The sequence below is a fragment of the Daphnia magna genome, linkage group LG1, assembly GCF_020631705.1.
Source record: "Daphnia magna isolate NIES linkage group LG1, ASM2063170v1.1, whole genome shotgun sequence".
Taxonomy (NCBI): domain Eukaryota; kingdom Metazoa; phylum Arthropoda; class Branchiopoda; order Diplostraca; family Daphniidae; genus Daphnia; species Daphnia magna.
Window position 1 is genome coordinate 13,722,600 of NC_059182.1, and position 26,255 is coordinate 13,748,854.

At 41.1% G+C, this 26,255-nt stretch overlaps 6 protein-coding genes across 6 annotated transcripts; 3 read left to right on the plus strand and 3 right to left on the minus strand.

The window, feature by feature from the left end:
- The first annotated feature begins 52 nt into the window (after positions 1-52).
- On the plus strand, positions 53-1,155 carry LOC116921871 (cAMP-regulated phosphoprotein 19-A). Its single transcript, XM_045177072.1, has 3 exons — positions 53-214; positions 398-508; positions 659-1,155. Exons 1-3 carry the CDS (start codon positions 140-142, stop codon positions 851-853), a joined length of 381 nt encoding a protein of 126 aa, XP_045033007.1. The 5' UTR covers positions 53-139; the 3' UTR covers positions 854-1,155.
- Positions 1,152-5,786, minus strand: LOC116921807 (DET1 homolog). Its single transcript, XM_032928152.2, has 7 exons — positions 5,490-5,786; positions 5,315-5,418; positions 5,007-5,216; positions 4,748-4,938; positions 4,519-4,631; positions 1,760-2,880; positions 1,152-1,694 (listed from the first exon to the last, which is right to left on the minus strand). Exons 1-7 carry the CDS (start codon positions 5,641-5,643, stop codon positions 1,188-1,190), a joined length of 2,400 nt encoding a protein of 799 aa, XP_032784043.2. The 5' UTR covers positions 5,644-5,786; the 3' UTR covers positions 1,152-1,187.
- Positions 5,787-6,456: 670 nt separating this feature from the next.
- On the plus strand, positions 6,457-8,312 carry LOC116921861 (glycosylated lysosomal membrane protein). Its single transcript, XM_032928226.2, has 5 exons — positions 6,457-6,725; positions 6,828-7,085; positions 7,139-7,339; positions 7,406-7,633; positions 7,698-8,312. Exons 1-5 carry the CDS (start codon positions 6,612-6,614, stop codon positions 8,133-8,135), a joined length of 1,239 nt encoding a protein of 412 aa, XP_032784117.2. The 5' UTR covers positions 6,457-6,611; the 3' UTR covers positions 8,136-8,312.
- A 6-nt stretch (positions 8,313-8,318) lies between these two features.
- LOC116921830 (ankyrin repeat and LEM domain-containing protein 1) lies at positions 8,319-10,537 on the minus strand. Its single transcript, XM_032928195.2, has 5 exons — positions 10,324-10,537; positions 9,201-10,243; positions 8,927-9,132; positions 8,736-8,865; positions 8,319-8,640 (listed from the first exon to the last, which is right to left on the minus strand). The coding sequence occupies exons 1-5, from the start codon at positions 10,404-10,406 to the stop codon at positions 8,480-8,482; spliced, it is 1,623 nt and encodes a 540-aa protein (XP_032784086.2). The 5' UTR covers positions 10,407-10,537; the 3' UTR covers positions 8,319-8,479.
- Positions 10,538-10,584: 47 nt separating this feature from the next.
- On the plus strand, positions 10,585-14,850 carry LOC116921792 (lon protease homolog, mitochondrial). Its single transcript, XM_032928139.2, is given in 12 exon segments — positions 10,585-11,149; positions 11,217-11,305; positions 11,387-11,556; positions 11,682-12,082; positions 12,152-12,596; positions 12,725-12,846; positions 12,950-13,216; positions 13,508-13,573; positions 13,637-13,961; positions 14,068-14,105; positions 14,107-14,349; positions 14,421-14,850. Coding segments are annotated over 12 exon segments (3,003 nt in total). The 5' UTR covers positions 10,585-10,663; the 3' UTR covers positions 14,772-14,850.
- A 7-nt stretch (positions 14,851-14,857) lies between these two features.
- LOC116921855 lies at positions 14,858-24,735 on the minus strand. The gene is given in 5 exon segments (XM_032928225.2): positions 14,858-15,271; positions 15,338-15,497; positions 23,039-23,575; positions 24,217-24,620; positions 24,622-24,735. Coding segments are annotated over 5 exon segments (1,335 nt in total). The 5' UTR covers positions 24,723-24,735; the 3' UTR covers positions 14,858-15,138.
- Between the last annotated feature and the right edge of the window lie 1,520 nt (positions 24,736-26,255).

The following is a 26,255-nucleotide window of genomic DNA, read 5'->3' on the forward strand; positions in this document are numbered from 1 at the left end:
TTTTTCACCGCTTACTTGGTTCAATTACTTAATTCTGGCAACTCCGCGTTTTCGTCAATCCATTCCACTGATTTTGGAAAGTAGTGACTGGGTGAGAGCAAGAGTCCGCATAAAACCGTTTTCGGAGCAACTGCACAACATGGCCAGCGAAGAAAGTTCCACCATTCCCAGGGAAAATCAAGTGACTCCGTCCAACGAAGAACCTGAAACAATGGTATGTTAATGTATCTTGATAATAAGCAAAAAGGGAAATGAATAAGTTTTGTGTACATGTCCTTCTGTCCTTGTAAACATCACTACGCACGTATGTTTACGTTACATGCTCTCGTCTTCTATTGAAGGTTATGTTATAATTCTTTTAAGAAGTTTATCAAAATTTTTTAAAAATATCTATTAGGCTTCCCAAAGGGATATTGAAAAAATGGAAGAAGAGAAGTTGAAAGCTAAATACAATGCCCGACCTGTAACTGGACACTCAGCATTCTTGCAAAAGAGACTTGCCAAAGGTGTAAGTAGCTTCTCCAGATCTCTGCTAGCAAGTTTATTCTTAAATATAAAAAAAATTTGCATTAAAATGTTTGGCATTCACCTTGGCTAAAGCTTGCAAACAAATATAGCACACCACCTTTAATCAAATTTATCATTTTTGTGATTTTAGCAAAAGTACTTCGACTCTGGTGATTATCAAATGGCTAAACAAAAAGTCCCAGCTAAGATACCAACCACAACAGCAACAGTAGTACCACCTGCAAATCTTGGACATCCAACTGGTGATGCCATTCCAACTCCGGAATCTGTTCCTACCAGGAAAACATCAATTATTCAGAGCAAACTCGCAAGTCCTGCAATGTAAAAAAAGAAGAAGAAAAAGCAACATCACCTGAAAGTCTTAACCGTGTGCGGGCATGAATTTGGTATCGGGCAGTTTGTATACAAGTTTTGGTGTAATATCTTCATGTCATGTTACGTTTCGGTGGCTGCATTCAATTTTTTTAAAATCAACTCTTTGGCGCGCTCTTTACTTTTCCGCCTCTCTTTATATTTTTTCGCTTGAAATGATGAGAATAACCTGGAGTTCCGTGAATCGGAAGACGCTAGATAGACTCCTTTCTCCCGGACAAAAGAAATGAAAATACATACAGTGGCATCACTTAATGAAACAGATATTTTTATTTGTCATCGTTTACTTATATGTGGCGAACGTGAAAATTGACGACATACTCGGAATTGGTTCTCTGAACACTTATGGAAAATGGATCCGTAGGGTGGAACGTGAAAGCAACGAGACGACGTGCAGAAGTAGGAGGGGCTGGTCGGCCAAGAATGCCAGCATAAATGCGGAACCGCAGTAGTCCGGATTCACGGACATAAAAGCGAATAGGGTGTTCTCCACTAGTCTTTGGACGCTCCATGAACGACACCCATTTGTCGTCGTAGGAAAACAGCTGAAGGTCAAGGTAAGGCGATGAAGAATACGATTGGGCGGAAATAGGAAGTTGTGAAAGTAGTCGTTTCGTGGCTTCTGTTTGTCCACCAAAGCGGGCGCTAACAATAGTCTGCTTGAAACGTTGATGGATTACGTTGGCAAAGACGTTGCTAGACGGTGATCCTTGGGTGGCATTCCGAAGGAGATCGCAAAAGTTTTCGAATAAGTCCAGCAGCTCTTCGCTTGTATTCTCATAGACGTTAATAACCTGTACATGAAGCCATGAATAAATCTAAAATATACTCCGTTGCGTCTTGGAGAAAGGTAATTTACCTGCGCGCTTTCCATGTTGTATACAACAAAGAAGGCTGGCTGTGTATTGGGATCAGGAGCTCTAAGAGTAACCACATCTTCACTGGCGTACTTCAGAAGCAGGTGCGATTCATCCAATAACTGCATTTTCCAGAGACGGAGTGCCCGAATGTGGTCGAAGTTCTGGTAGAATTTTCGAACATGAAAGAGGTTTCCTTCCGCCTGTGACATCTTGATTGCTCTTCGATAGAGAAATACTAACAATCGATGTTTGAGAGCGTTGACCGTGGCTTCTCGAAAGGGACGAACTAATTGGCCTGATGGCCACAAGCCGCGTACTTGATTGATCAGCCATTCGTCATCATCGAAACAGAAACGTCCTATAGTTTTCACATCAGTAAAGTAGCCTTCACTCGTGATTCGGAAAATGTGTATCGTTTGGTGCTGGACGGAGAGCACGGCCAGAGTGTCTCCATAGAGATACAGGCCTTGATTATGTGAAAGAAAGATTTTGTCGGTTTTCAAAGTTCTAGTATCACAGAGCTTTCCATTGACGATGTCTACGATGTGAAGTGAGCAATCTTCCAGTGGAGAACGAGGATGAGGAGAGACGGATTCATTATTGCGAAAAATTTCGAAGAAGTTGGGTTGAGGTTCTTCGGGAACGTACGAGGCTGAACCGACAATAACGAATCTTCCATCACCAACAAAAAGACTACATTCGCGATTTAGTTGCTCACCAACAGGAGTCACAGGAATAGTATACTTTAATTGGAAAAATTTAGAAAACACTTTGCTTCTTAAATTTACAGCTTCATTGGCATCATTGCCAATAAATTCTCTTGTTTCTGGCACCTCTATCAGTAAAGCTTCTGCAGCACTTGGCCCAAGATATTTGTAAACCTCCACAGAAGTTTGGTCTGAGGAGAAGGCAATGAAATACTTGCCATTAGGTGTAAATTTTCTCAAATAGCATGGTGGTTTTTCTACATTGACAATGGTGAAGTTTGGAACAACAGTTTGATAAAAGGGACGACAGACGTTGTAATTTCCAGGTTTTACATTGGTTTCTCGTTTTATCAGTCTAATTACAACGTTTTGAGGAGGAATTTTTCTAGGGGTTAGGACAAACTCACCATCGGCTGACAATTGCCGATACTTGGGGTTCATCATTTTAAAATTATTGACTTCTATTTCGGAGCATTTTAACTACCTATCATAACTTTTCATTTTGAAGTCATGATTAAGGCTATTTCTCACTTAATTACTGAACTGCCACAAGGTAATAACTGCCTAACTTAAACAGTCGATTTGACTTAAAACAACAACAAAAAACAGAATATTTTATAACCAAGCATGCTCTAGCGGTAGAGACCGAATGCACCAAGAAACATATTTCTTTCATCGCCATCTGTTGAAGGAAAGGACTGCTCTAAACAAATGTTCTCAGCAAGTTGGGAAACTTGAAAGAAGTTTTTACGTGAAAATGCACGTGAGTGGAGAAAACCGGCTTCAACGATATGAAAAAATAGAATTTTTAGGCGAAGGACAGGTAACAATTTCTTTTCATTTCAGTCATTTTCTATTCGTTACTTATATTTTACCATGTAGTTTGCGACAGTATATAAAGCGAAAGATACTCTAAATGACAACAAAATTGTCGCTGTGAAAAAGGTAGGCTTCTCAACTTCTCTCTGTTATCCAGTTTTCAAACAAAATTCTGTTATCAATTTTTCAGATAAAACTAGGTTCAAGAGAAGAGGCCAGGGATGGTATAAACAGGACAGCCTTGAGAGAAATCAAGTTGCTTCAGGAACTAAAGCATGACCATATAATTGGCCTGCTAGATGTTTTTGGTCATCGTTCAAATGTGTCTTTGGTTTTTGATTTCATGGATACAGACCTGGAGCAGATTATAAAGGATACATCCATCATCCTCACACCTGGAACTGTCAAAGCCTACGTTCTCATGACCCTTCAAGGTCTTGAATATCTTCATCTTCTATGGGTTCTTCACAGGGTATATTTTTATTACTTGATTTGCTGTTTTAAACTGAAGTTAAACTGTTTTTTATTATGCAGGATTTGAAGCCCAACAATCTTCTTGTCAATCGCCAAGGGATATTAAAATTGGGTGATTTTGGTTTGGCAAAATCTTTTGCCTCACCAACACGTATCTACACCCATCAAGTTGTCACGCGGTGGTACAGGTAATTTTCAACAACTTAATATTTCAGCTGAAGTTTTAAGGCTTGTTTGTAACAAGGGCGCCAGAACTGCTATTTGGTTCTCGAATGTACGGCACTGGCGTTGATGTGTGGGCAGTAGGTTGCATAATGGCCGAGCTTTTGCTTCGAGTTCCTTTTTTACCTGGTGAATCAGACTTGGATCAGCTTACACGTATTTTCTCGACTATGGGTACCCCAACCGAAGATAATTGGCCAGTACGTACTGTGCACTTTTAGCATTACTATTTTTTGTAACTTGGTTGTGTAATTGCCATTTAGGGACTACATTCACTACCAGATTTTGTCCAGTTTAAGGCGTTCCCTGTGATACCTCTTCGTCATATATTTACTGCTGCCGCGGATGATTTGTTACAGCTTCTGAGCCGGTTTTTGGCCTTGAATCCTGCCGAAAGATGTACGTGTAGCGAAGCTTTGCAAATGCCTTATTTCAGGTATGGCACTAGTTCTTCTTTTTGTGTTCAATATTTGATCAAAATGGTATCATTTATAGCAATAAACCAGCTCCAACACCAGGATCTGCTTTGCCCTTACCTGCATCTCTGAGCCAAGCAGCCATTGATAAGAGTGGCACGAAGCGTAAGGTGACGGATAATGGAGAAGGAGGTTCACTGGCGAAACGCTTGGTTTTCTGATTGTCGCTGTTACTGATTGATTCCACGAATAAATGTTTCTAATATAACCTAAATTTATTCCACCTTTCATGTTGATACAACTTTACAATGTCAGAAGCCAGCGTCACGAATTCGCTTATTTTCTGTACCACATCTGAACCGTCTTCATTCTTTTCACTTTTTTTTGTAGCTGAAGAATGCCGTAGAGTAAAGCCTCTGCTGTCGGCGGGCATCCAGGGACGTAGATGTCAACTGGGATAATCCTGTCGCAGCCACGCACGACAGAATAAGAATAATGATAGTAGCCACCACCATTGGCACAACTACCCATGGAAATGACCTGGAAGAAAAAACAAAAAAATTATCTAACGCATGCTATTTGCATTTCCCGTCAAGTCTTTCGATTACCCAACGAGGTTCGGGCATCTGATCATAAACTTTGCGCAAAGCAGGAGCCATTTTGTTAGTAAGAGTTCCAGCCACGATAATTACGTCCGCCTGACGCGGAGATGCACGGAATACTACACCATAGCGATCCATATCGTACCGCGGGGCTGCAATATGCATCATTTCCACTGCACAACAAGCAAGCCCAAAGGTAAGAGGCCACAAAGATCCCTGTAATGAATCATCACATTTAAGTAAATTACTGAATAAAATAAAACTTTCATGAAATTTTAAAACAGATCACAAATCCTTGACTTTATGCTTATAACCTTTCGTCCCCAGTTGAGAAGATCATCAAGGCGGGCAACTGCAAATTCTGCCATGTTATTGGTATTTTGGAAAGGAGAATATGTTTTCTTCTTATCCAGAGCTACTGTAATAAAAAATTTAAAAGTTAGACTCATCTACGAATATACAGACTAAAATCGCATAGCTGACAATTACCATTTTGTTCGGTTCCGGTCTGGGGAACAGTAGTCTGGTTCCGTTTCAGCACGACAGAAGAGGTCGACAACACATTTGAAAGTACTGGGACGTTATTGTTTATTCCTAAAGCCCTAACAAGGCCAGCATTCAGAGTTCCACGTAGAGCAAGCATATTCTTAAAGTTGAAGTAATTAACAACGTACAACCTCGACCAAGATAGCTGCTAAGAAGTAATAGCCTCAGTAACTATTTTACGATGAATAGCCAACACAACGGACTAGCAGACAACCTTTTCCAAGAAAAAGCAGAATGACTAAAACGCAGAGCGAAATGCAAAACATTTTTGACTAAAATTCGAATATCCGTGCGGAATAAATGTTTGTTACATATACTTCCATTGCTGTTACATGTTTCAGAGGCTGTTCAGTGTTCATCCGTTCGATACTACACAGAAGTCCAAACTGCAAAACATGCTTCTGTGTCAATTCTTCACACAGAACGCAAGCCACTGCTGTGAAAGCAAGCCGAATCGGTTTTCCTAAACAAAATTTTAAAAGTTTTTTTAGCTGAACCGGTACCATCTGGGAATCGACGAAGAAACAAATGAATTTTAATTCACAGAATTTTTCTGTTGTAGTTCGCACGATAACTGATGGTACTACCTGTTCCTCGGAAGAGGTATTAGGCCCCCCCCCCTTTTTTTAACGGCTGGAGTTGTACCGCAGTTGTGGTAATAAAAAATAGCATTCAAATTGTTTTCGTCGAATAATTTTATGCAGCACAATGTAAGTCCATTAGCCATGCAAATTAAAATTTCTCAAGCCGTTTCACAATTTAAGTCCTGTTCTCCTGTAGGCCTTTTGGCGTAGGATTATTTATTTCGTTTCGTATTCGTAGCCCTTTTCTTTGGTCCTTTCCGCATGGAGTTTTTGCCTTTTACTCGAAAAAGGTTTCGTTTTCGCGTTTATGGGTTCTTCCATGTAACGCAACATTGACATATTTCTTGTTCATGTTTAAGTGGGCGTCTGCTTTCTGGTCCCTGGCTCTCTGCTCAGTCTGCTGCTGTTTTTCTTGATAACTCATTCTTCAAATTTTTTTAGAACTGTTACAGATGACGAAGGAATTTGATGGCTTAACGAAATGGCAAATTTAGCACTGGTTCTCGTCGTTTTCTATCTCTTACCTTTTTTTGTACCAGTTTTATCTTCAGACTTTGATCCATTACTGGATGTTGAACAAAATTACGACCGAAATGTAAGTTGTGTTCTTGTTGACTGTTTCATTTCCGTTCTCATTCTAACTTTGTCGATTGAACGTCGAAGTTACATCGTGTGATACATTATTTTTTTCTTGCAGATTACTACTACAATAAATCCAAACTGCCCTCAAAATGAGTGTGTTAATTTCACTCTAATTCATGTCCAACAACAAGGAAGAACTGATGTCCTTCATCATTTGTGGACTATGGAAAATATTCCCACATTTTTTTATGCAAGAACAGAAATCAATACCGAATTGATAATTGATTGGCATAAGATGCTGTCAGGGAATAATAGTCAAGCCATAAGCTTTAGTAAGGAGCCACAGTATTTTGCAGCTGTTCTTATTTTAAAGGTAGGCCTACATAAAAAAATTACACATGCACTTACTTAATCTTTTCTTCTTAGTTTTTTATGTATAATGATCTCAATGACACAGGAATTATTCCAAAAATGAACAGTTATGATACTGTTTCATTTAGTACAAAAAAAATGTTTTGGGAACTCAAGTCTTCAAATTACTCAGGGAACCGGTCCGCTTCTGTGGCGTTCCGTTTGGCTAACTATGATGGAGTGGAGCTAGATTCGTCTTCTAACATAGAAATAACTGTAATCGCAATTATTACTTTTCTTAAATCTATGTTTCAAGCAACTTGTTTTTTTTTTACAAAACAGTTAACAGCATACGGAACCCGAGGTCGCAGCCCCATTTTACCCCATTTAGCCTTCACAGAGAATTCGACACAAATTGATTTCATCTTTGATCGTCTAGAAACTAAAGAATCTTTCACCAATGCGCGGTTGGCCATAGAATTAGCTACGGTTGTTTCTGAACCTAATAGCCGGTTTACTCTCAATGTGTCTCAAAGCTTGGACGACGAGTACACTCCCGGCGTATTCAAGGTAATTCTCAAAATTCAAGTGTCTTGCAAATTTTAAAATTATTCAACGTTTGTGTAAACGCCAGTTAATGGAAGTCCATTCAGCCTTGAATCAACATTGGATTCAATGGCGTCCAGTTTGCTACACCTCTACCAAACGTGATATAGGAGATTCAACTGGCATGTACCAAACTGGGATAAGAAATGTGACGGATGACGAAGTTTTTGAAAACTCACTCTTGCAGTGGTTGTTGTTAGACATAGACATGCCCTCTTTATCAATGAATGGCTTCAATGTCTCATTTGGCGTAGAGGGTGATGGTTTTTATAAAGCTTCAAACTACACAGCTTGGACTATGGTTACTGGACATGGAAGCCCGATCGGTGATCAGTTTTCAGTGATGGTGATATTAGTAATGGCTATCGGTTTGGGGCTTCCCGCAGTTGTTCTCATTCTTGGAGGCGTAGCGATAGCGCTGCGAAACCATCGGAATAGTAAAGATGATCTACTGCTGAGTGATTGATTGGTAGAACAGATACTTGTAGAATCTTGAGTATCTTTGGCGAACGGTTCACCGCCTATTTCTCCGGTTCGTGTTGACCACTGTGACACATTTCATTCTTTCTTTTTCTTCAATTCGAAACATTGGCGTTTGCGAGTACTGTACATAAGATATCGAATAAAAAAAGTTAAACAGCAACGATACTTCAACACAATACCTTGAATATGTAATTAAATATTCTGAACGAAGAACAGTTTAATTCTCGAAATACGATTCGTTAAGGTATTATAATATTGCAGCTGCGTGATTCAACAATTGAAATGAGATACAGTAGCTAGATTGCACAATTCAGAAATGCGTAGTTATTACAAATCAATCGGACGGATTTGTCTCTCCCCATCATGGAGCAAAATATGAAATGCTTTGTAAAGTAAAAGACATCCCCACCGTCGCTTGTCAGAATTCGACCATGACGTACAGATTCCATAAAAATCACCACGCTTAAAATTCGTGATGGTACTAAGACCTAAAAAAAAAAAAAAAAAAAGAAAGAAATCTGAACATAAAGGATATAAATAATAAAGTAAATTTTGGCTTTAGCTCGGCATTGATTGAATCTACCTATTGCTTCTATCATCGCTGCTTCGCGACAAAACGCTTCGACCGGTAACGAATTTTGGAAGACGTGGATCGAAATTACACCATAACCATCGTTCCAGATATCTAATATTCGCTTTACCTTCTTACTAACCTGTACTTACAGATGGATCATTAGGGTAAAATTTTAAATTAGTTTTTAGCAGAAGTTTTACTTTAAGTAAGGACTGCGGTCGTGAACGCAGTTTAATTGCCTCGTATAGATGTTCGTGGGGCCTTGTTTGTTTCCCTTTTCCGATGTAAAATATGCTGGATACAAAGCGCTTGAACAATTTTTGTTGGTTTTGGGATTCATTGAGGGGTAGGTTGTCCGTAACTCGCGGATCCAACAGCAGATAGTTAAAAGACTTCTTTGCCAAGCCTAACCTCGATCAGCAAATAAAAGAAATAGGTTAGGAAATAGAAGGTAAAAAAAAATTGCGAACTCACCCTCTCTCCATGGTTTAAGCGGGTCTGGGCAGGTAAAATGCGTTACGAGCAATCGATCAAGATGTGTGGCTATCTTAGTATCGCTATCCAATCCTGGGTACTGGAGCAACATGGTCTGAAGTTCTTTAGATACCCCTAGTCTCTTTGGTGATGGAACATGCGCAGCCTGCTCACGGCGCAACCGAAAGAATTGTCTCAAGTAGACTTGCTTAGTCGTTGGCGTTATAGGGCCAGGAGAACTGCCAAGTGATTTCAGTTGATCAAATAAAAGCTGTGAATCCATCGAATCGCCTATCCAGTTCACTGAGTTTTTATCATCAGATGATGTACACAAAGCTTCATTTAGGGTAGCATCCGTGACGGAATTTTGATTCACAAGCGGAGGATAGTGCCACTCGACTAATTCTACTCCTTTTTCAGTATCGGAATATATATGTTCTTCAACTACTATGACGGAATTTGTTGATGTGTTGGTTACATCAAGGGAATCGCACACTGCTATATTAAGAGTGTTGCTTGTTGTACTGTCTATAATTGAATCAAGACCCTCCAAAACAGTAGTACTTGTAATTGATTCTGATGCTAGGAACCCAAGATTATTGTAGCTAAGAGCACTGCTGGAAAGTGATGATCCAAGGTCTACTTCCCTCAGCTTTACAAAGACACATTGGATAGAGTCTTCCAAAGATTCACCATTATCATCTTCCATGTAGGATGCAAGGTATTTGAGAATGTTCCACTGATTTTTTTGAAGGGCCACATCCCAAGCATTATAACCTTCTTTATCTTCAAACCATGGATCACCCCCATTTGCCATAAGAATTTTTAAGATTCCTATGAATCCCCAACTGGCAGCAATATGAACTGGTGTAATTCCTTCAACAGACTTCACATTTGGATTCCCATTGCTAGACAATAAAAGCTGGACAATCTCTCGGTGAACTGCTTCGTCACCTAGCCCACAAGCCCAGTGCATAGGTGTGATCCCATTTCCAGTCTGAGCATTTAGGTCCGCACCAAACTTTAAAAGTTTCCGCACAGCTCTAGAATTGGGAAGAGAGAGATATCTTCTTTATTAGATCCCCTTTGTTTCTTTGAAAAGCTAAATGTAGTTTTTGCTTACCCTGGATCACATTTTTCAATCGCTCGACAGATTTTTTCTTCTATCGATAAATCAATATGAAATCTAACACGATTCTGATTCATCTCTTTTACAATTTTAATTATACGCTTGCTATATACAACGTTTTCACGATAAAAGAATAACGGCGACAGCCATTAACAATAACAGCCTGTTGATGCAACTTTCAAATTTATAGGCTAAGAAAGTTGTTGCCAACGTTACATCCAGGGTTGTCAAGATTAACAATTTCAAAGCCCAAAATTCGTCTGCACCTTCGTTGAATTCTGTTTTGTAAATTGTGTCATTCACTTCACGTGCAAAATTTTGAATTAAATGAAAAATGACTTCTCGTGTATTGTTAATGCGCTCTCTGGGTTTTCCTTTCAGAGGTTCGTCAACACTAACGCGAAGTAGATCCCTGTTGATCTTGAATTCCTATTCAAGTGAAATACATGGAAGGAAATCGTTGAATCCGTTACGTCATTCTTCTAGAAGTTGCATCCACCAAAAGGGATATTATTCATTATTGAATTGCAATTCCAATTCCCCACTACTCCATCAACTTCCGAAGTATCCATCGCCTATTGTCACTGTTCAAACTCGCTACTTCTCATCTCAGAATAATGATGGATCGGATGATGGAAACCATAATGAACCATCTTCCGGAAATATTTCGAGTATGGGAGGTGCAGGAGACCATGGTGGATCAGGGCCAGTTATTCACTCATTGCCAGCAACCATGACAGTTCCAGAGATCTGGCCAAATGTGCCTGTTATAGCAATCAACAGAAACCCTGTCTTTCCTCGGTTTATCAAAATAATTGAGGTAAATTTATTATTTAAGAAAATCTAAGGATCAAAATGAGAGGTGTTTGCTTCTTATACTTTATTAGGTTACAGACAAGACTCTTGCTGACCTTATTAGACGTAAAGTTCGTTTAAACCAACCATATGCAGGAGTCTTCATGAAATGCAATGATAGGTGCTTGTGCATAGTAAATTGTTTTTATCTGTACATAGTTAATTTTTATTTATCACTTTTACTTCCTGGTGATATCCCTAGTGAGGAGTCTGATGTTGTTAAGAACCTATCTGATATATATCCAGTGGGAACGTTCGTTCAAATTCATGAACTCCAAGATCTTGGTGACAAACTTCGAATGATTGTCATGGCACATAGGCGAATCAGGATTACTGGGCAACTAATGGAAGACGTCAACGAAGGAGCACAAGGTTGAAAAATAAATTTCCCATTGAGTCTTGATTTATGAGTGGGCAAAGCGTGACAACAACGTTTGCTTACATAGTGGCATCTATTCACTTTCCTGGATTTAATGCATCAATTCAAACCTTGACAGAGGACAAGGCGACGAAAAGGAAGGCAAAACGAGCCAACATCCGCAAGCGGAAAGAAGAAAAGTCTGATAACGAAGATATCAATTTAGATGTCGCTGCCGAGAAACCTCCAGTCGAACCATCTTTTGCACCACAAGATTCCCAATCTGTGTTAATGGTGGAGGTGGAAAACGTCAATCATGACAAGTTCACCATAAACGAAGAAACAAAGGCGTTAACTCAGGAGATTATAAAGACTATCCGAGATATCATTGCTCTCAATCCTTTGTATCGGGAGTCCATTCAACAGATGCTTCATCAAGGCCAGCGCGTAGTAGATAACCCAGTCTATTTAGCTGATTTGGGCGCGGCGCTAACAGCCGCGGAGCCTGCCGATCTCCAACAAGTCATCGAAGAAACTAGCGTAAAAATCTTAACCGTTTGATTTAATAGTCAAAGTAATCCACGTTTGAATTCTTTAAATGTGATTTAGATACCTAAACGTTTGGTGCTCTCTTTATCGCTGCTTAAGAAAGAGCTAGAATTGAGCCGTTTGCAGCAAAAAATTGGGCGAGAAGTGGAAGAAAAAGTCAAAGCCCAACATCGTAAGTACATGCTACAAGAGCAGTTGAAGGTGATTAAAAAAGAATTGGGATTGGAGAAGGAAGATAAGGATGCAATCGACGAAAAGTTTCGAGCCAGACTAAAGGATAAAACAATACCACCTGCCATTATGGAAGTTATCGAGGAAGAACTAAATAAAATGGGCTTCCTCGATAATCATTCATCCGAATTCAACGTAACACGCAATTACCTTGACTGGTTGACGACACTGCCTTGGGGCATAACTAGTAAAGAAAACCTTGATTTGAAGAGAGCCGCTGCGGTTCTCGACGAAGACCATTACGGCATGGAAGATGTGAAGAAGCGAATTCTAGGTGAGTAAGTTGGCTCCTACCAATTTGATGCCAATGGGACCAAAGTGTCTTGTTCTTAGTTACGCGTTACGGTATTAAGTGTCACACTCACTATTTACCTATGAAATTTTCTATTTCGCAACTTCTAGAATTTATTGCTGTCAGTGAACTGAAGAAAAGCACACAGGGGAAAATTCTATGCTTTTATGGACCACCGGGAGTTGGCAAAACTTCGATCGCCCGCTCTATTGCCAAAGCATTAAACCGTGAAGTATGAAACTTTGAATATTGATAGTAATCTAAGTGATGTGAAAAATATGCTTCTTTGCACAGTCATCTAAATTAACTTGAGTCTTTAATGGTTGGTAATGTAGTATTTCAGGTTTTCCGTTGGTGGAATGACAGATGTAGCTGAAATTAAAGGGCATCGGCGTACGTATGTTGGGGCTATGCCCGGAAAGATGATCCAGTGTTTGAAAAAAACGAAAACGGAGAACCCTTTAGTGTTGATCGATGAAGTGGACAAGATCGGCAAGGGCTACCAGGGCGACCCGGCCTCTGCGCTTCTTGAACTACTGGATCCTGAACAGAATAAAAATTTCCTTGATCATTACCTAGATGTTCCCATCGATCTATCAAAAGTAAGGAACTCTGCTTTCCATTATCGCTGACCGTTCCTATCGGCGCAATGAATACTAATCAATCAAAGCCCATCGGTCAAAACATATTGTACTAGCATGCAAGACAGTACTGTAATGTACAAGAATTATCCACGGGAAATAACATGTTACACAATAGAAATGTAGACACCATTGTTGCGGCTGTGCCTGTGCTTACGCCACTGTAAATGCGTATTGGGTGCTTTGGAATGGTCTACTCCATTGGATGCCTATCATTACAGTAATAACCATAAGCCAACTTTTTCTGTTTAGGTGCTTTTTATCTGCACAGCAAACGTAATTGATACCATTCCGGAACCCCTTCGAGATCGAATGGAGGTACTCATTATTTTCTTGATGCCTTGCCATAAATATTAACTGATCATTGACTTTTGCTTCTAGATGATTGACGTGTCCGGTTACGTTGCGGAAGAGAAAATGAACATTGCCGAGAAATATCTAATTCCTCAGGCTAGGCGAGATACAGGAGTCGCCGACACCCAAGTTACAATCGATTCCGATGCGCTGCAAACTCTCATCAAATCTTACTGCCGCGAAAGCGGTGTTCGAAACCTGCAGAAGCAAGTGGAAAAGATCTTTCGTAAAGCTGCCTTCAAGCTTGTCCAAGGAGATGCCGAAACCATCACTGTCGGGCAGCAAAATCTTCAGGAATTTGTTGGCAAGCCCATTTTCACACATGATCGTCTGTACGACTTGACCCCACCTGGTAAAGAAACAAAATATTTAGTTTGCGAATATGTTAGAGGAAGGATTTAAACAACATTCTACTATAAATCCCTGCTAACTTTTTATGCCGATTATGCCATTTCTAGGTGTGGTAATGGGTTTAGCCTGGACAGCCATGGGAGGCTTCCACTCTGTACATCGAAACTTCTCTGAGAAGACCGTTACGAACTAAACCTTCACGAAGACTGGAGGAAAAAGAAGAAAAGGAGGAAGGCGCCCAAGGATCTATTGAGCTGACAGGCAATTTGGGTGATGTCATGAAAGAATCGGTTCGCATAGCCTATACGGTAGCTAAAATGTTCGCCTCAAAAGTGAGGCCTGATGATCGCTTTTTCGCTGAAGCACAAATCCATGTTCATGTCCCCGAGGTACAATTTATTTTATTTTGCTTAGTAATGCCCTGATTTGTCATTGTAAAACATAATTTTTTTCGCTAAAGGGCGCAACTCCAAAAGACGGACCGAGTGCTGGTTGCACCATCGTAACAGCTCTTCTTTCTTTGGCTATGAACGAGCCCGTTCGCCAAAATGTGGCCATGACCGGAGAAATATCTTTGACTGGAAAAGTTTTGCCTGTAGGTGGCATCAAAGAGAAGGTTATCGCTGCAAAACGAGTGGGCGTTGACTGCATTCTATTGCCGGCTGAGAACCGAAAAGATTTTGACGATTTGGCGAGCTTCATCACCCAAGGGTTGGAGGTTCATTTCGTCGACCACTATAGGGACATTTTTCCAATTGTTTTTCCTCGCCTGGCCAACCAGGAGCAAGTCCAGTCAGTTAACTCTAGTTGAATATGCCTCTAATTTTTTTCTTCCATTGTAGTACAACATCGAGGTTTTCATGTTGAAAATACGAATTTCATCTAACAAATGTAAGCTGATACCAAAAAATGTTTATTCGCGTCTTAGGCAAAAGTAATGATACAAGTAGGTAAATTTAACTCTATTCCACTGGTCAAGGTAGACCGCATCCACCACCCCATAAAAAACCATAGATTAAAAATTTAGGCGTCTTCCAACGCACATAAACAATATCAAAAGTAGACCATATACATTAGTAATATCTGCAGTAAGCGAATAAATGTAAACATGGGCAAAATTGAAATTATTCTCTTTAAAACTTGTGTTTAGCAAAGATCGTTCGTGTGACATGATTCATTTAGTATGATAAGCGTGGACAACTCGCATAAAGTTCGGTGCAATTGGCTCCTGAACGGCCCATCAGTGCTGCATCCATGTATGAGCTGAATCCACCAGTGTGACGCGTGTGTAATAGATAGCTCAGAGGCAAACTGCAGAATATGAACACAAAGACATGTAGTTAAAGGTAAATAGATTAGTAACAATACAAAAAATACCTTGATAGTGAAACGGCCCATCCGGCTTGCCCTGGTGCAGCCATAGCTAAGCGATTCATTCTGCATAAGGTCTCCTGAGTGCACACCGTGTTTTCGAGGGCTGCATCCTGCTCCCATAATTCGTGGACCATGCTCAACCAAGTTGGACCATCCAGCAACACTGCAATGAATAATCAGGTTTGTTGATGAGTGATCATTTGTTATGGACAAAGGGGTTTTCCCACACTTAGCAATTCAGTACTAGATAAAGTGAAATCCCTAAAAGTTTACCATCAGAGAGATCGTTCTCATCTATGCTGCGCTTAGCTGCCGGTGCAGCAGTAGTGGTTGATCGTACGTAGAGAAAGAAAGCCAAAAGACCCAAAAGTCCAACCAAAAGAATAGGCAAGAGTTTGTTTTGTTCCTGACAACAACTGTCGTATCCACCGTATCCTCCTCCGCCGTATCCGCCACCACCACCGTAGCTGCTACCTCCTCCGTAAGAACTTCCCCCGCCGTATCCACCACCGTAGCTGTCTCCCCCACCGCCTCCATAACTATCATAACTTCCATCCCTATCATATGATGCCGATTTCGTACTGCCCCTTTCTATGGAATCCTGGTACCCTGGGCTGGATCCGTGCACGTCATTGTAGCGATCCCTATCCCGATAATTTTCATTTAGATCTGAAGCAGGGGCATGGTATGAATCGGGATCATTGTAACGCTCATTAAGTCGATTTCGATCATCGTCATTGTAAGGATCTTGGCGATTTCTGTCGATGCTCTCGTAGTGATCATTGCGGCGACTGAAAGGACGGGTGTCAAACGAACTCGTCCCGCCAATGGCTCTGGCTGATGACTCTTCAGGAAACTCCGTCGCATCATAATCCTCAACTCGTTGGCTGGCTCGTTCGCAGCCCGAGGACGCGCGGATCGCTTAAAATACGCTTGGCCAATTTGCTAACAACTTTGAGAACATCACCGCTAACACAATCACCGTTCAAGCAATAACCAGAGAATTCGCTACGTGCCACTCTGAAGTTTCGATTGTTGATTTCTGTGCCAGTACCGACATCTGACATGGCGAGAAAATCGCCACTTTCAGATCGATGTTCTTCAGTTGGTTCATTTTTAGTTGGCGGCCGAGACGTGGCTGTGTGTCCGTCGGTCATGACCAGCATTCGAGCTGAAAGCATGACAACAAACATGGTAGCCACATATCGATTACAACTGCTTCTTTTCCGTGATGTCGTCGACGACGTCACTCTCGTTGATCGAGGCATGTCTAATGGACCCGTTTCCATAGTCACCAAGAGAGGTCAATGAAAACGTGAAGTGTATCTACACTCAAGGTAAACAATAGGTCTAAAACAGTTTTAATATATGAGCAAGGCCTTGGCTGGCAGCCAGAATGTGCTAACTTATGACAAGACGAGTTGATTTAATGTCGACTGACCAACGAAGAAGCTCAATGCCAACTGAAGATGCAAGTGACTCCCTGTCATCGAAAGGGAATACGGTTATGCTAGGAATCAGCGCTACGAGGGATGGTGGGCAGTCGGAAACTTGAAAAGAATCCGCCTCCTCGATTATCAGGTAGGCGTTGCTAAACTTTCGTCCACATCGGAGGAGTTCCTACCCTCCGGTGCAGGTCGACGACCAGAATTCTTGGCTGGATCTGCATCATTATCCCGATCCTAGCACCGTACGGTTTCATGACAGCATCAACCGGATCCCGCCCGACAACTTTACGGTTCGGGTCTGTTACATTTTCTCATGTCTTCAAAATCATTCAACAAAACAATAACAAAAGTGGAAAACCCGTTAGTTCTTATATCGGACTACGCCGCTAGTTTCGTCGCACAAACTTGGTATGATTAACGATCTCACTCGAAAATCGGACGAAGGAGAATGTTAAGTGTTCCCTGTTCTAAGTTCTTGCAGCGTGACAGAATAATATTAAGACGAGAAGGGATGCATAAAAAAACACATAAATAACATGCTGGCAGTTCGTTTTTATGTTTTCTCTTATTTTTTTTGTAAATAATTTGATATCGACTGTTTTAGGACCAGCTTTAGGCACGAGATTCCGTTTTGGCCGGAGGAGTTCAACACTCTGGTCGCAACTGAACACACATGAAAGAACGTATTTCATCCGTGAAATGATAGCATTGCACGCGTTTTCTTTCTCCTGCTTCACCAATTAGATCCATAGAAATTCGACATGAACAAGAAAGTTATTGGTATAGAAAACCATATTCATATATTCTTAGTTCGTCTGCTTGTTCAAGAGACGCCACGACTTGTACTAGCGTGATTCCCAGAATAGTTTTTGCGTACGCAGATGACGTTAAGTGAAAAAGCTCTCTTTTTTTTTATAGAAATAATTCTCTGGGAAATGCCAACGAGCTTCAAGTGGGGAATGACGCAGAAGATTTTACTACAATACTTGTGCGCTAATGGGGCGCTCCAGAAGGCGCTGAACCTGATAGGACATGAAAATACAATAGCATAAGACAAGGTGAAGGAATAACAAAGGATACCACAGGGTACCAACGGTAATACCGTGACATACACGACATTATGGCAGATAAATGTCTAAATGTGCAGAGGTGGTAACCGTGTGGGAAAGTGACTAAACCTCACAGGATAACACAAAACATAAAAGCATTTTTCTTGTCCCCTTTAACTGCTATCGTGAACAACGCTAGTGGTCGTTCCATGTCCAGTAAATAAGATTGCGTGACTCCGACAATTGAATAGGTTACAAAATAAAGTAAAAGTGTCATTCAAATTCGAACGCCCTGTAGCTTTCAATTTCTAATTGCTTCCTACCTACATCCTGTTCCGTGAGAAGCTGTTCAAGGGAGAGAAGGTCCTTGTTATTTGACCGTTTATTACGTGCCGGCGCGACTGTTGTGGTACTGAGAAGCTGGATCAGGAACAAGAAGAGGAGGCCGAGTGAAATGATTGAGATTAGCCCCAAATAGTCGTGTCCTTCGTCACAGCACGAATCATAGCCGTAACCACCACTGTTTCCTCCACCGTAGCCTCCCCCATCTCGTTCCTTTTTCGGAATGGCGCGTGAAGACGAAACCCAATCAGTTGCAAGCAAGTCGGTTGAGCGCTTGACCCGTGGATCACTTCGCAGAATGGCCATCAATGGTCGGACAAAGGTCAACATGCGCTTCAGTTCAGTCTCAGAGTCCAAACTCTCGTGGTCGTCGGTACCAGCCTGATGGCTCAAAGATCCCGTCAGAAGCAAGAGACAGGTGCCAACTCTTACAATGGCCTTTAATTTGATCATCGTAACAAAAGGTAAAATCACAAGAGGTGGGAACCAAAAATCAAAACCAACAGCTGGGAAAATGATCACAAAGCTCGTGGTTGGTGTCTGATGTGAAGACAACAACTAAATGCAGAAGACTGGACACTAGCGCTGCAGCGTTCAGTTCACCAAAGAATGGAGAGAAAATGAGATAGAGAGCCCCACGGAACGACAACGGTCGATCACTATCTAGAAGCCGGACGCTTTAGAAACATCCAGCAGCGAAATACACGATGAAAGCTCCTCCTACTCTGTATCATCTTCGCCCCGCCTCTATCGGGATCTGGCTTTTGAACGTAACATATCCGAGTCTTTTTCTTTATGTCTCAAAATCAGGAGGAGCAATAAACAAAGAATAAGGCAGATGTTTTAGTTTTTGACGAAAAAGAAAATAAAAATCCAGTCCGCCTGCAGCCATAATCCATCATTCGAATATTGAATCGACTGCACGTTTGGGCATGCCTTTCCAAATCGGTTTGATGCTTATAGAAAAGCAAAGTAGCCTTATGCCATCAATCATGTTGAACTAATTTATAACTCCTAGATTACGCCAGTGATGCATAGTACTTACAACATTGTCTTACTCAACATTTTGTGTATAAAAAGTGAAATTAAAAACCAAGGGTTGTTTTAACAAGTTTCCGGGAAAACCGCACGCACTATACACACAAAGGTCTGAAAATTTCGTTTTCAATCCTTTCAGCTACAAAGAAGTAAGTAAAAAAAAAAAAATATCGGAAACGTTCGGTCACGGCCCGTTTAATGGCCGATGGTTCTCACGGGAGCCCACGACTCGTCATGTTCCATTCACCTGCCGTTTAGCAGATACCATTCGTTGGAGAACAGAGTAGACTTGCGCTGAACGCATGAAATACTGTCAACCACTAACATTTCTTCTTAAACAAGAGGTAACAAACCGTGATATCGAACAAGGTCAATCCTAAATTTAACAAACGACAAGATTGAGAAGAGACGGAAAGGCAAAAATACTACAACCTTTTGGTGCATCCTTTCCAAAATTGTCATCCAGTAGGACGGATCGCTTTCTTTTACCATTAGCTGCTGTAGTGGTAACGGCGGCGAGAAAAAGAACCAAGAAAAGAACTATGTTGATCACTATTAACGGCAATAGTTTAAGAGTTAAACTCAAACTTGAAACTTGCTCGTCTTGATACTCATAATCTTGGTAATCCTGATAATAAGTCTTGTCCAACAAAGAACCAGAATGTGCTAAGTCATCTCCATTTTCGTAGAAAACTTCTGTCACGAGTTCAACATTTTGAGCAACCAACAAGATGACTAAGAACACCGACACACAAGCCAACGACACCTTGTCCATTTTGGAAAGTAAAAATGTTTTCAAATAAACAAACCAGCAAAAACCATTTTGCAAAGCAAACAAATGTAAAATATAATTTTTCTAGACTATCAAGGATTACGATTAAAAACAACAAGCTGGCTAGACTGCCACTTCGATACTGCCAACTAATAACCAAATGAAAGTTTCACAGCAGTAATCGGTTACAGAGATTGCCATCAGAATCAAACATGGGATACAGCGCCTGAGAATTGAAAATGGAAAACCTGAATTGTCTGGAAACCAGCCGCCTACAAGAAAAAACATTAGCGATAATAACGGGTTGTCACCACAAGCGTGAGTGTTTTCCCTATCTGTGAGTTCTTCGCACTCAATTGCTTGCAGTTTTCTCTCTCCTTGAGATAGCGATCCATATTTATTGTGGGTTTTAACTCTGCAGCCTTTCTTAATTTGTTTTATTTGAGGCTCTAATAATTTTAAGGTAAAACGTCGTCCTTTGTACTTGAATGCATTCGCTATTTTTGTTTGTGTTGTACGGAAAAAAACAAAAATAGAAGAGCCGTAGTTGAGTATACCGCCAGTATTTGCGAGTCACAACCTTTTTGACCTCTAAAGGAGAAAAAAGAATTTATGGACATAAAAATTAAACACTTAAATAATGAACTGTTGATTCGTATAGTCGAAGGCACAAGGCATTTTACACTAAGGGATATCTAGATTATTTTTGGTGACCAGACTTTACGTAACTAGCAAACACCACAAAATAAAAATCCAAATCCTGACACAGGGGGAAGCGTTCTAGCGACTGAACATCAGCTCCATGGTTGGTTGCAGTCGAGATAAAACGTCATTTTACAGTGCGTTGCTTTTTACGAGTTTCCTTTCTGTTACGATTTTATTTCAAAATTTCCGCTTAAGTTGACAAGCTGCACAAAAATAACCCCCTTCTCCGAAAACGCAAACATCGTAAAGGTAAAAAGATGTGAAGAAGAATAATCCGAAAAGTACAACCGATTTTCCTTTGTGCGCTATGTTTACACTTAACAGTTTATGGCATAGAAATGGGCAACGGCCCGCGACTTTATGGAGCGGCATATTAGGCAACTTAGTAATACTATACCAAAGAAAAGATGTCATATCACGCAGCTCAATAAATCGATTTGCTTAATAAACCGTAAAATAAAATAAAGCTATTCATATTTTATGACTGCTTCATCTATTATGACACTACCTCGCAAAGAATAAAACGAATGCACGAGAAAAAGAGCAAATAGAGGAAGGCCGAAGATATCAAAGAGATCAAACACAAAATATCAAATCGATTTCCACAGCAATAACCTACTCCATAAGCCCCGTCGTAACCACCATTACGGTTTACGTGTTCGTCAAAACTGTTTTTGCGACGTCGCAAGATGGACATGAGTGGCCTGCATTGTCTTAGCATGGCTTCGAGTTCGCGCTCCGAATCTAAACGCTGACTAGTCTCTTGAGGTTGTCATTGGTGATCTCTTATGTCTTCGGTCCAACTCCAGCGGTGGGCGTAAGTTACCAACGAAGCAAGACCTGGCACGAATTTGAACCCCACCCGAGTTGCAAAACTTAATGGTCAGAAAAACGAATGCGATGGGTACAAGTAAGAGAACAACAAAAGAAGTCCCCAAAGGAAGTCAACACGCAACTGCATTGCTTGGGCTACTCTAAATAATGGTTGACAGCATGTCTTAATATAATTATCATAATTTTCTAATCCATTAACACGTCGCTGGCTGCAAAACGTTACATGTCCATCCTTCATAGCTTATTGGACAGCCCAGCCATGGGGGATGTCTTCAAGATTCACAATCACGAAGAAAGAATTTTCTGAAACTAGTTGGCAGCTGGTCACAGCAATATGCATAAAAGCTTAATTCCCCTTTGTTATCTTACCACTGTATTGAATAGGTGGATTGCCGATCCAATTGTCGACAGTCAAATCACTGACTGTTTCAGGAGAATATCTTTTACGGCGTCCACCGCCATTACCGTTGCCATTGTTTCCATTGTTAGCACTAGTCGTCGTCGCAATGTACGAGAAAAAGAGCAAATAGAGCAACGCTGAAGACAGCAAGGACAGCAAACCCAAAATGTCGAAATTATTTCCACAACATCCTCCTCCACCGTAGCCTCCTCCATAGCCACCGTTACGACTAATGGGTTGACCAACTTCACTCTCACGGCGTCGTAAAATAGACATCAGTGGTTTCGTTTGCCTTAACATAACTTCAAGTTCACGTTCAGAGTCTAAACGGTCACTGGGCTGTCGATAATTTCGCCATCTGTGATCTCCGGAGGCTTCAGTCCAGGTTGAACGACGGAGCTGAGCCACTAACAAAGTGAGAACCAGTGGCAACCTCATACAGGTGAGTCTAACCATTTGTAACGCCGACAGCAAACTGTAACTCTCACAACTCACGGCAGAATATTTGATTATCGACCTATACTTGATAGGAAAACACGATGAGGACGACGAAGAGCAAATTCTAACACGAAGCCAATGGAGTACCGAACGGAACTGCAATGCAGGGGAAAGACTAGTTCATTATCAACTGTTGAGATAGGCAAGATCGTGATATGGCAATTCAAAAAGAAAACTGCTTGTCCAGTTGCTTGATCCACAAATGGAGCTATATTCAGTTTACGTGAATATGACTCGTCAACATGTGACAAAGCAAGTGTGATATAAGCCAGGTGTTTTCTAGCAGGTTAAAAAAAAAATCCCACGTTCTTAAAAACCTGCGTGCAAGAGAGTTTCAAATCAAGTGAAATTTGTCGCTTGTCGCACCCAAAATGAAGATTTAAAAAATAGAGTAATTTAGTGGTAAACTGCAACAGATGGTTAGTTAACCATCTATACATTATAGGTGTTACGCGAGCTTGCATACAATGAGTGAATGAATGCCTCGGCGATACCACAAGAAAAATAAAGAAACATTTCAGCAGATGCGCGCTGCTATACAACTGAGACTGTTGAATGGCACCAGATGTTTGTCAACCACTTACAAGCTTTCCGGTGATAAATATCAAGTCACCTTACCAATATTTTCATCATCCGTCAAGATCCAGTTGCCTTCGTCTTCGTTTTCCTCGGCGGAGCGTTTCCTGAACCGAACCGCCGGTGCTGGTGTCGTCGTGCTGGCAATGACAATCAGGTAAAGCAAAAGACCAGCAAGACCAAGAAGAGCTAACAGAGGGAGAAGATCGTCCTTTTGCTGGCAGCAGTAGCCTCCTCCACCACCATAGCCATTGCGATCGAAGCTATCGCGATCGAAGCTATTACGGTCGTAATCGAAGTCGTTGTAAGATAAATCGTAGTATTTGCGTTTGTTTTTACGGACTGAGCGAGCAGAAGACTCCTCGGAACTTGTTGGATTTCTTCTCAAAATTTCCATCAAAGGAGCAACGTAACTCAACATCCGCTTCAATTGACGTTCCGATTCCAGCTCATCGTCAATGTACGTTTCAACTTCCGCACTGTGGATACTGTTTTTGTCTTCCGGCTGGTGGCCAGTCTCGGCTGCTTCAACCACACCATTTTGGGGGCCCGTATGAGAAATGATGGCCAGAGAACACAACAGAGCAGCCAAAAAAATAACTAATTTCTTCATTTTCGTGTTTTTGAGAAAACCGGGACTACGTTTGTTTTTGTCTGTTTTTTTTTTTTTTTGCTGCTCCTGCAAGAGGAATTTACGCAATAGCTACTTCTACTTGAACTGATGTTGTATCGAGGAGAGAGAACCGACGTTGCAATCGTCCAGCTACGGAATGAAGACCAACACATTTTCTGCCATGGCCAGCTTTGCAGATACGCTAGACAATTACTGACAAGCCCCGTAACGGGTTTTCTTCTCGTCCACAGCGGTATTCACTGGACGACTCCGCCTCTCTGCATGGCGTGTGCCCGCTCTTGTCCCTATCTGGATGTGAGTGTCGAATGTAGGAAGCAAATTTTTTTTTTGCGCTTCTTCATCTTCAGTCATTGTACATTGTACAACCCAAAATGTACCAGAATACGTACGAACTTTGCAACATTCGTAAAACCAAACAAATAATAGAAATCTCTGTCAGGAGGTGAAATTCACGCTCCGAAGACAACATGCCTGACGATTTATTTTGAGAGCTATTATCGATGATTAATCGAGGGAAATGAAGGAAAAAGCGTTGAGACTTTGGACCAACATTCTGATGGAGATAACTTGTCCAAAACTGACTTACTTTGTTGTTCTTCTTCTGATGTGGTGACCATGCGACGACGGCGACCGCTGGTTACGGTGGCGTTGAGCAAGAATAGAAGCAAATAAGAGACGGCCACCAGGACGAATCCGGGCACGACAGTGTGAAAGTCCAGTTTCTCGCAGCATCCTTCGTAATCGCCCGATGATGAGCTTTCTCCACCGTAAGAAGACCGAGTATAGCTGCTAATCATCGATCTCAAATTTTGCATGCGCAGCCTGAAATCCTCTCCCATCCGGCTGATTTGATCCATGCCGTAAGACGATGGTCGCTGAGGCCTAGGACCAAAAGGTATGTCGTATTTTTCATTGAATACGTTCTCGTTGTATTGGTCAAATTCGTCCACTTCGCGCTCCTGCGGATCTGAAGATTCGTAGTAGCGCTGTGGATGGAAATTGTCGATCCATTTGTCCGTGGATCACGATGACAACAACCGTAAGTAACCACCAGACGAGGACTATTCTTCTAGGGCCAGTCTTGAAGTTCATTTTTTGGTGGGATGTCTAACTAAATTTTGAATTTAGTTAATTTCTTTAATTAATTATTTAAAAAAACAAACAACAGTTGCTACGTTTAAAGAAGGTTGATGCCAGAACAATGCGATGACCTGTCAAGTAAAAACAAATGGCAATGAAAACTGTCTAATCTAATGGTTGCGGGAGAGCGCGTATTTCAGTGCACAGTGGCTCGGTTGGGGAGAGACTGCCGGTATATTCCCATCATATAGTCTTGGCCTGCACGAACGCCATCCGCATTCGTTCAGAAGTTCCCCTAGCAAGCTAGAACAAGCCTTTTCAAAAATATGTTTTCTCCCGCTTCAAACATCGCTTGTGGGCAGCAGGCACGTGAACGTTCTTCTCTCCCGCTTTTTCTGTTCTCGCTCCGAATTGGTGGAGATGGAAGTTGTTAGTTCCATGCATCGGAGAGGCCATTTTCGATTTGTCGTCCGTAACCTTTCCCTTCAAATAGAAATGCGGAGCCAAAGGGAGACCTAGAGCGTTGGCGGTGTTATCGTATAACGGGTCCGTAACGGGATGCGAGAAATTCGCGTGTTGATTGCGTCACTCGACAGAAGGAACTCAGGCAAAACCTCAATTTGTTGAACATTTTATTACTTCAAATGTTTTATCATACTTTCAGTAAAATAAAGGAACAAGCGTTAACGAGATGTGAAATGACTGGAGTATGTCAGATTGAATGCTATTTTGTTGCCAACGGCGACTGACACGAACATACAATTATCTTCACAATAATTATACACACAGTATCAATTGTATGAATCTCATTTCCTATTCGAAGGCAGGACGGCTAAATATTTTCCTGCCTTCCCCTACTTCTACTGTTATTAGGTTACAAGTGAGATGATCATCCATTTCTTACACCATACAGAGCATTATTTGTGTAGGGTTTTTTTTCTTCTTCTCATATGTTGAGGAGCCCGTGGTTGATACAGACCGTTAGTTACCATCAGTAAAACCTAAGAAGGATCTACCGAAGCGAATAACCACAGGTTTTTTTTAAAGGTTACGCTTCAGTTTGGATCTTTTTGAAAAGGACTGCTTGAGGGGCAGTGCAGCGGGAGATCACGCGCGTTGCACCTGTCGTCCATTGACGATTTATAAGGAGTCACGCTGCCTTTGCTTTATCTAAAAGAACGATTTTAAAATTTTGAATCTTCGTCGGCTGAAGCAAACAAGTATCAGTAAAGAAGACGGTACCGTAATCGCGTTTCTCGCCCTTTCCATCTAATCTTTTTCTTTGTTTTGATTCTGTTCTTCTTATAGCTAGAGCCATAGAATTCACAAGAAAAGGAAAATGTTTTTATCAAGTTACTATGCGCGATTATAGTGTGCGGTTTGGCTAGCGGCGATTTCCATTATATCAATGTGTGGCCTGTATACAAATCTCAATTAGTTGAGTTATTTGTGTTTCGGTTTTGGTTGTGCATATTCACTTTTAACCTCAAGCTATTTTACTATCAAATTTCGAGAAAACAAAAAGCCTTGCTATCATGTTAGGGA

What these genes read in the sequence shown, in the direction of transcription:
- LOC116921861 (XM_032928226.2), top strand. Translation starts at nt 6,612, where the DNA reads ATGGCAAATTTAGCACTGGTTCTCGTCGTTTTCTATCTCTTACCTTTT. An exon ending in AACAAAATTACGACCGAAAT is followed by an intron (nt 6,726 to 6,827) that starts GTAAGTTGTGTT and finishes TTTTTCTTGCAG; the next exon opens with ATTACTACTACAATAAATCC. An exon ending in CTTCTAACATAGAAATAACT is followed by an intron (nt 7,340 to 7,405) that starts GTAATCGCAATT and finishes TTTACAAAACAG; the next exon opens with TTAACAGCATACGGAACCCG.
- LOC116921871 (XM_045177072.1), top strand. Translation starts at nt 140, where the DNA reads ATGGCCAGCGAAGAAAGTTCCACCATTCCCAGGGAAAATCAAGTGACT. An exon ending in ACGAAGAACCTGAAACAATG is followed by an intron (nt 215 to 397) that starts GTATGTTAATGT and finishes AATATCTATTAG; the next exon opens with GCTTCCCAAAGGGATATTGA. An exon ending in AAAAGAGACTTGCCAAAGGT is followed by an intron (nt 509 to 658) that starts GTAAGTAGCTTC and finishes TTGTGATTTTAG; the next exon opens with CAAAAGTACTTCGACTCTGG.
- LOC116921807 (XM_032928152.2), bottom strand. Translation starts at nt 5,643, where the DNA reads ATGCTTGCTCTACGTGGAACTCTGAATGCTGGCCTTGTTAGGGCTTTA. An exon ending in AGATGCCCGAACCTCGTTGG is followed by an intron (nt 4,939 to 5,006) that starts GTAATCGAAAGA and finishes TTTTTCTTCCAG; the next exon opens with GTCATTTCCATGGGTAGTTG. An exon ending in ATGAAGACGGTTCAGATGTG is followed by an intron (nt 4,632 to 4,747) that starts GTACAGAAAATA and finishes GGAATCAATCAG; the next exon opens with TAACAGCGACAATCAGAAAA.
- LOC116921830 (XM_032928195.2), bottom strand. Translation starts at nt 10,406, where the DNA reads ATGAATCAGAATCGTGTTAGATTTCATATTGATTTATCGATAGAAGAA. An exon ending in ATTGAAAAATGTGATCCAGG is followed by an intron (nt 10,244 to 10,323) that starts GTAAGCAAAAAC and finishes TCCCAATTCTAG; the next exon opens with AGCTGTGCGGAAACTTTTAA. An exon ending in GACCGCAGTCCTTACTTAAA is followed by an intron (nt 8,866 to 8,926) that starts GTAAAACTTCTG and finishes CTGTAAGTACAG; the next exon opens with GTTAGTAAGAAGGTAAAGCG.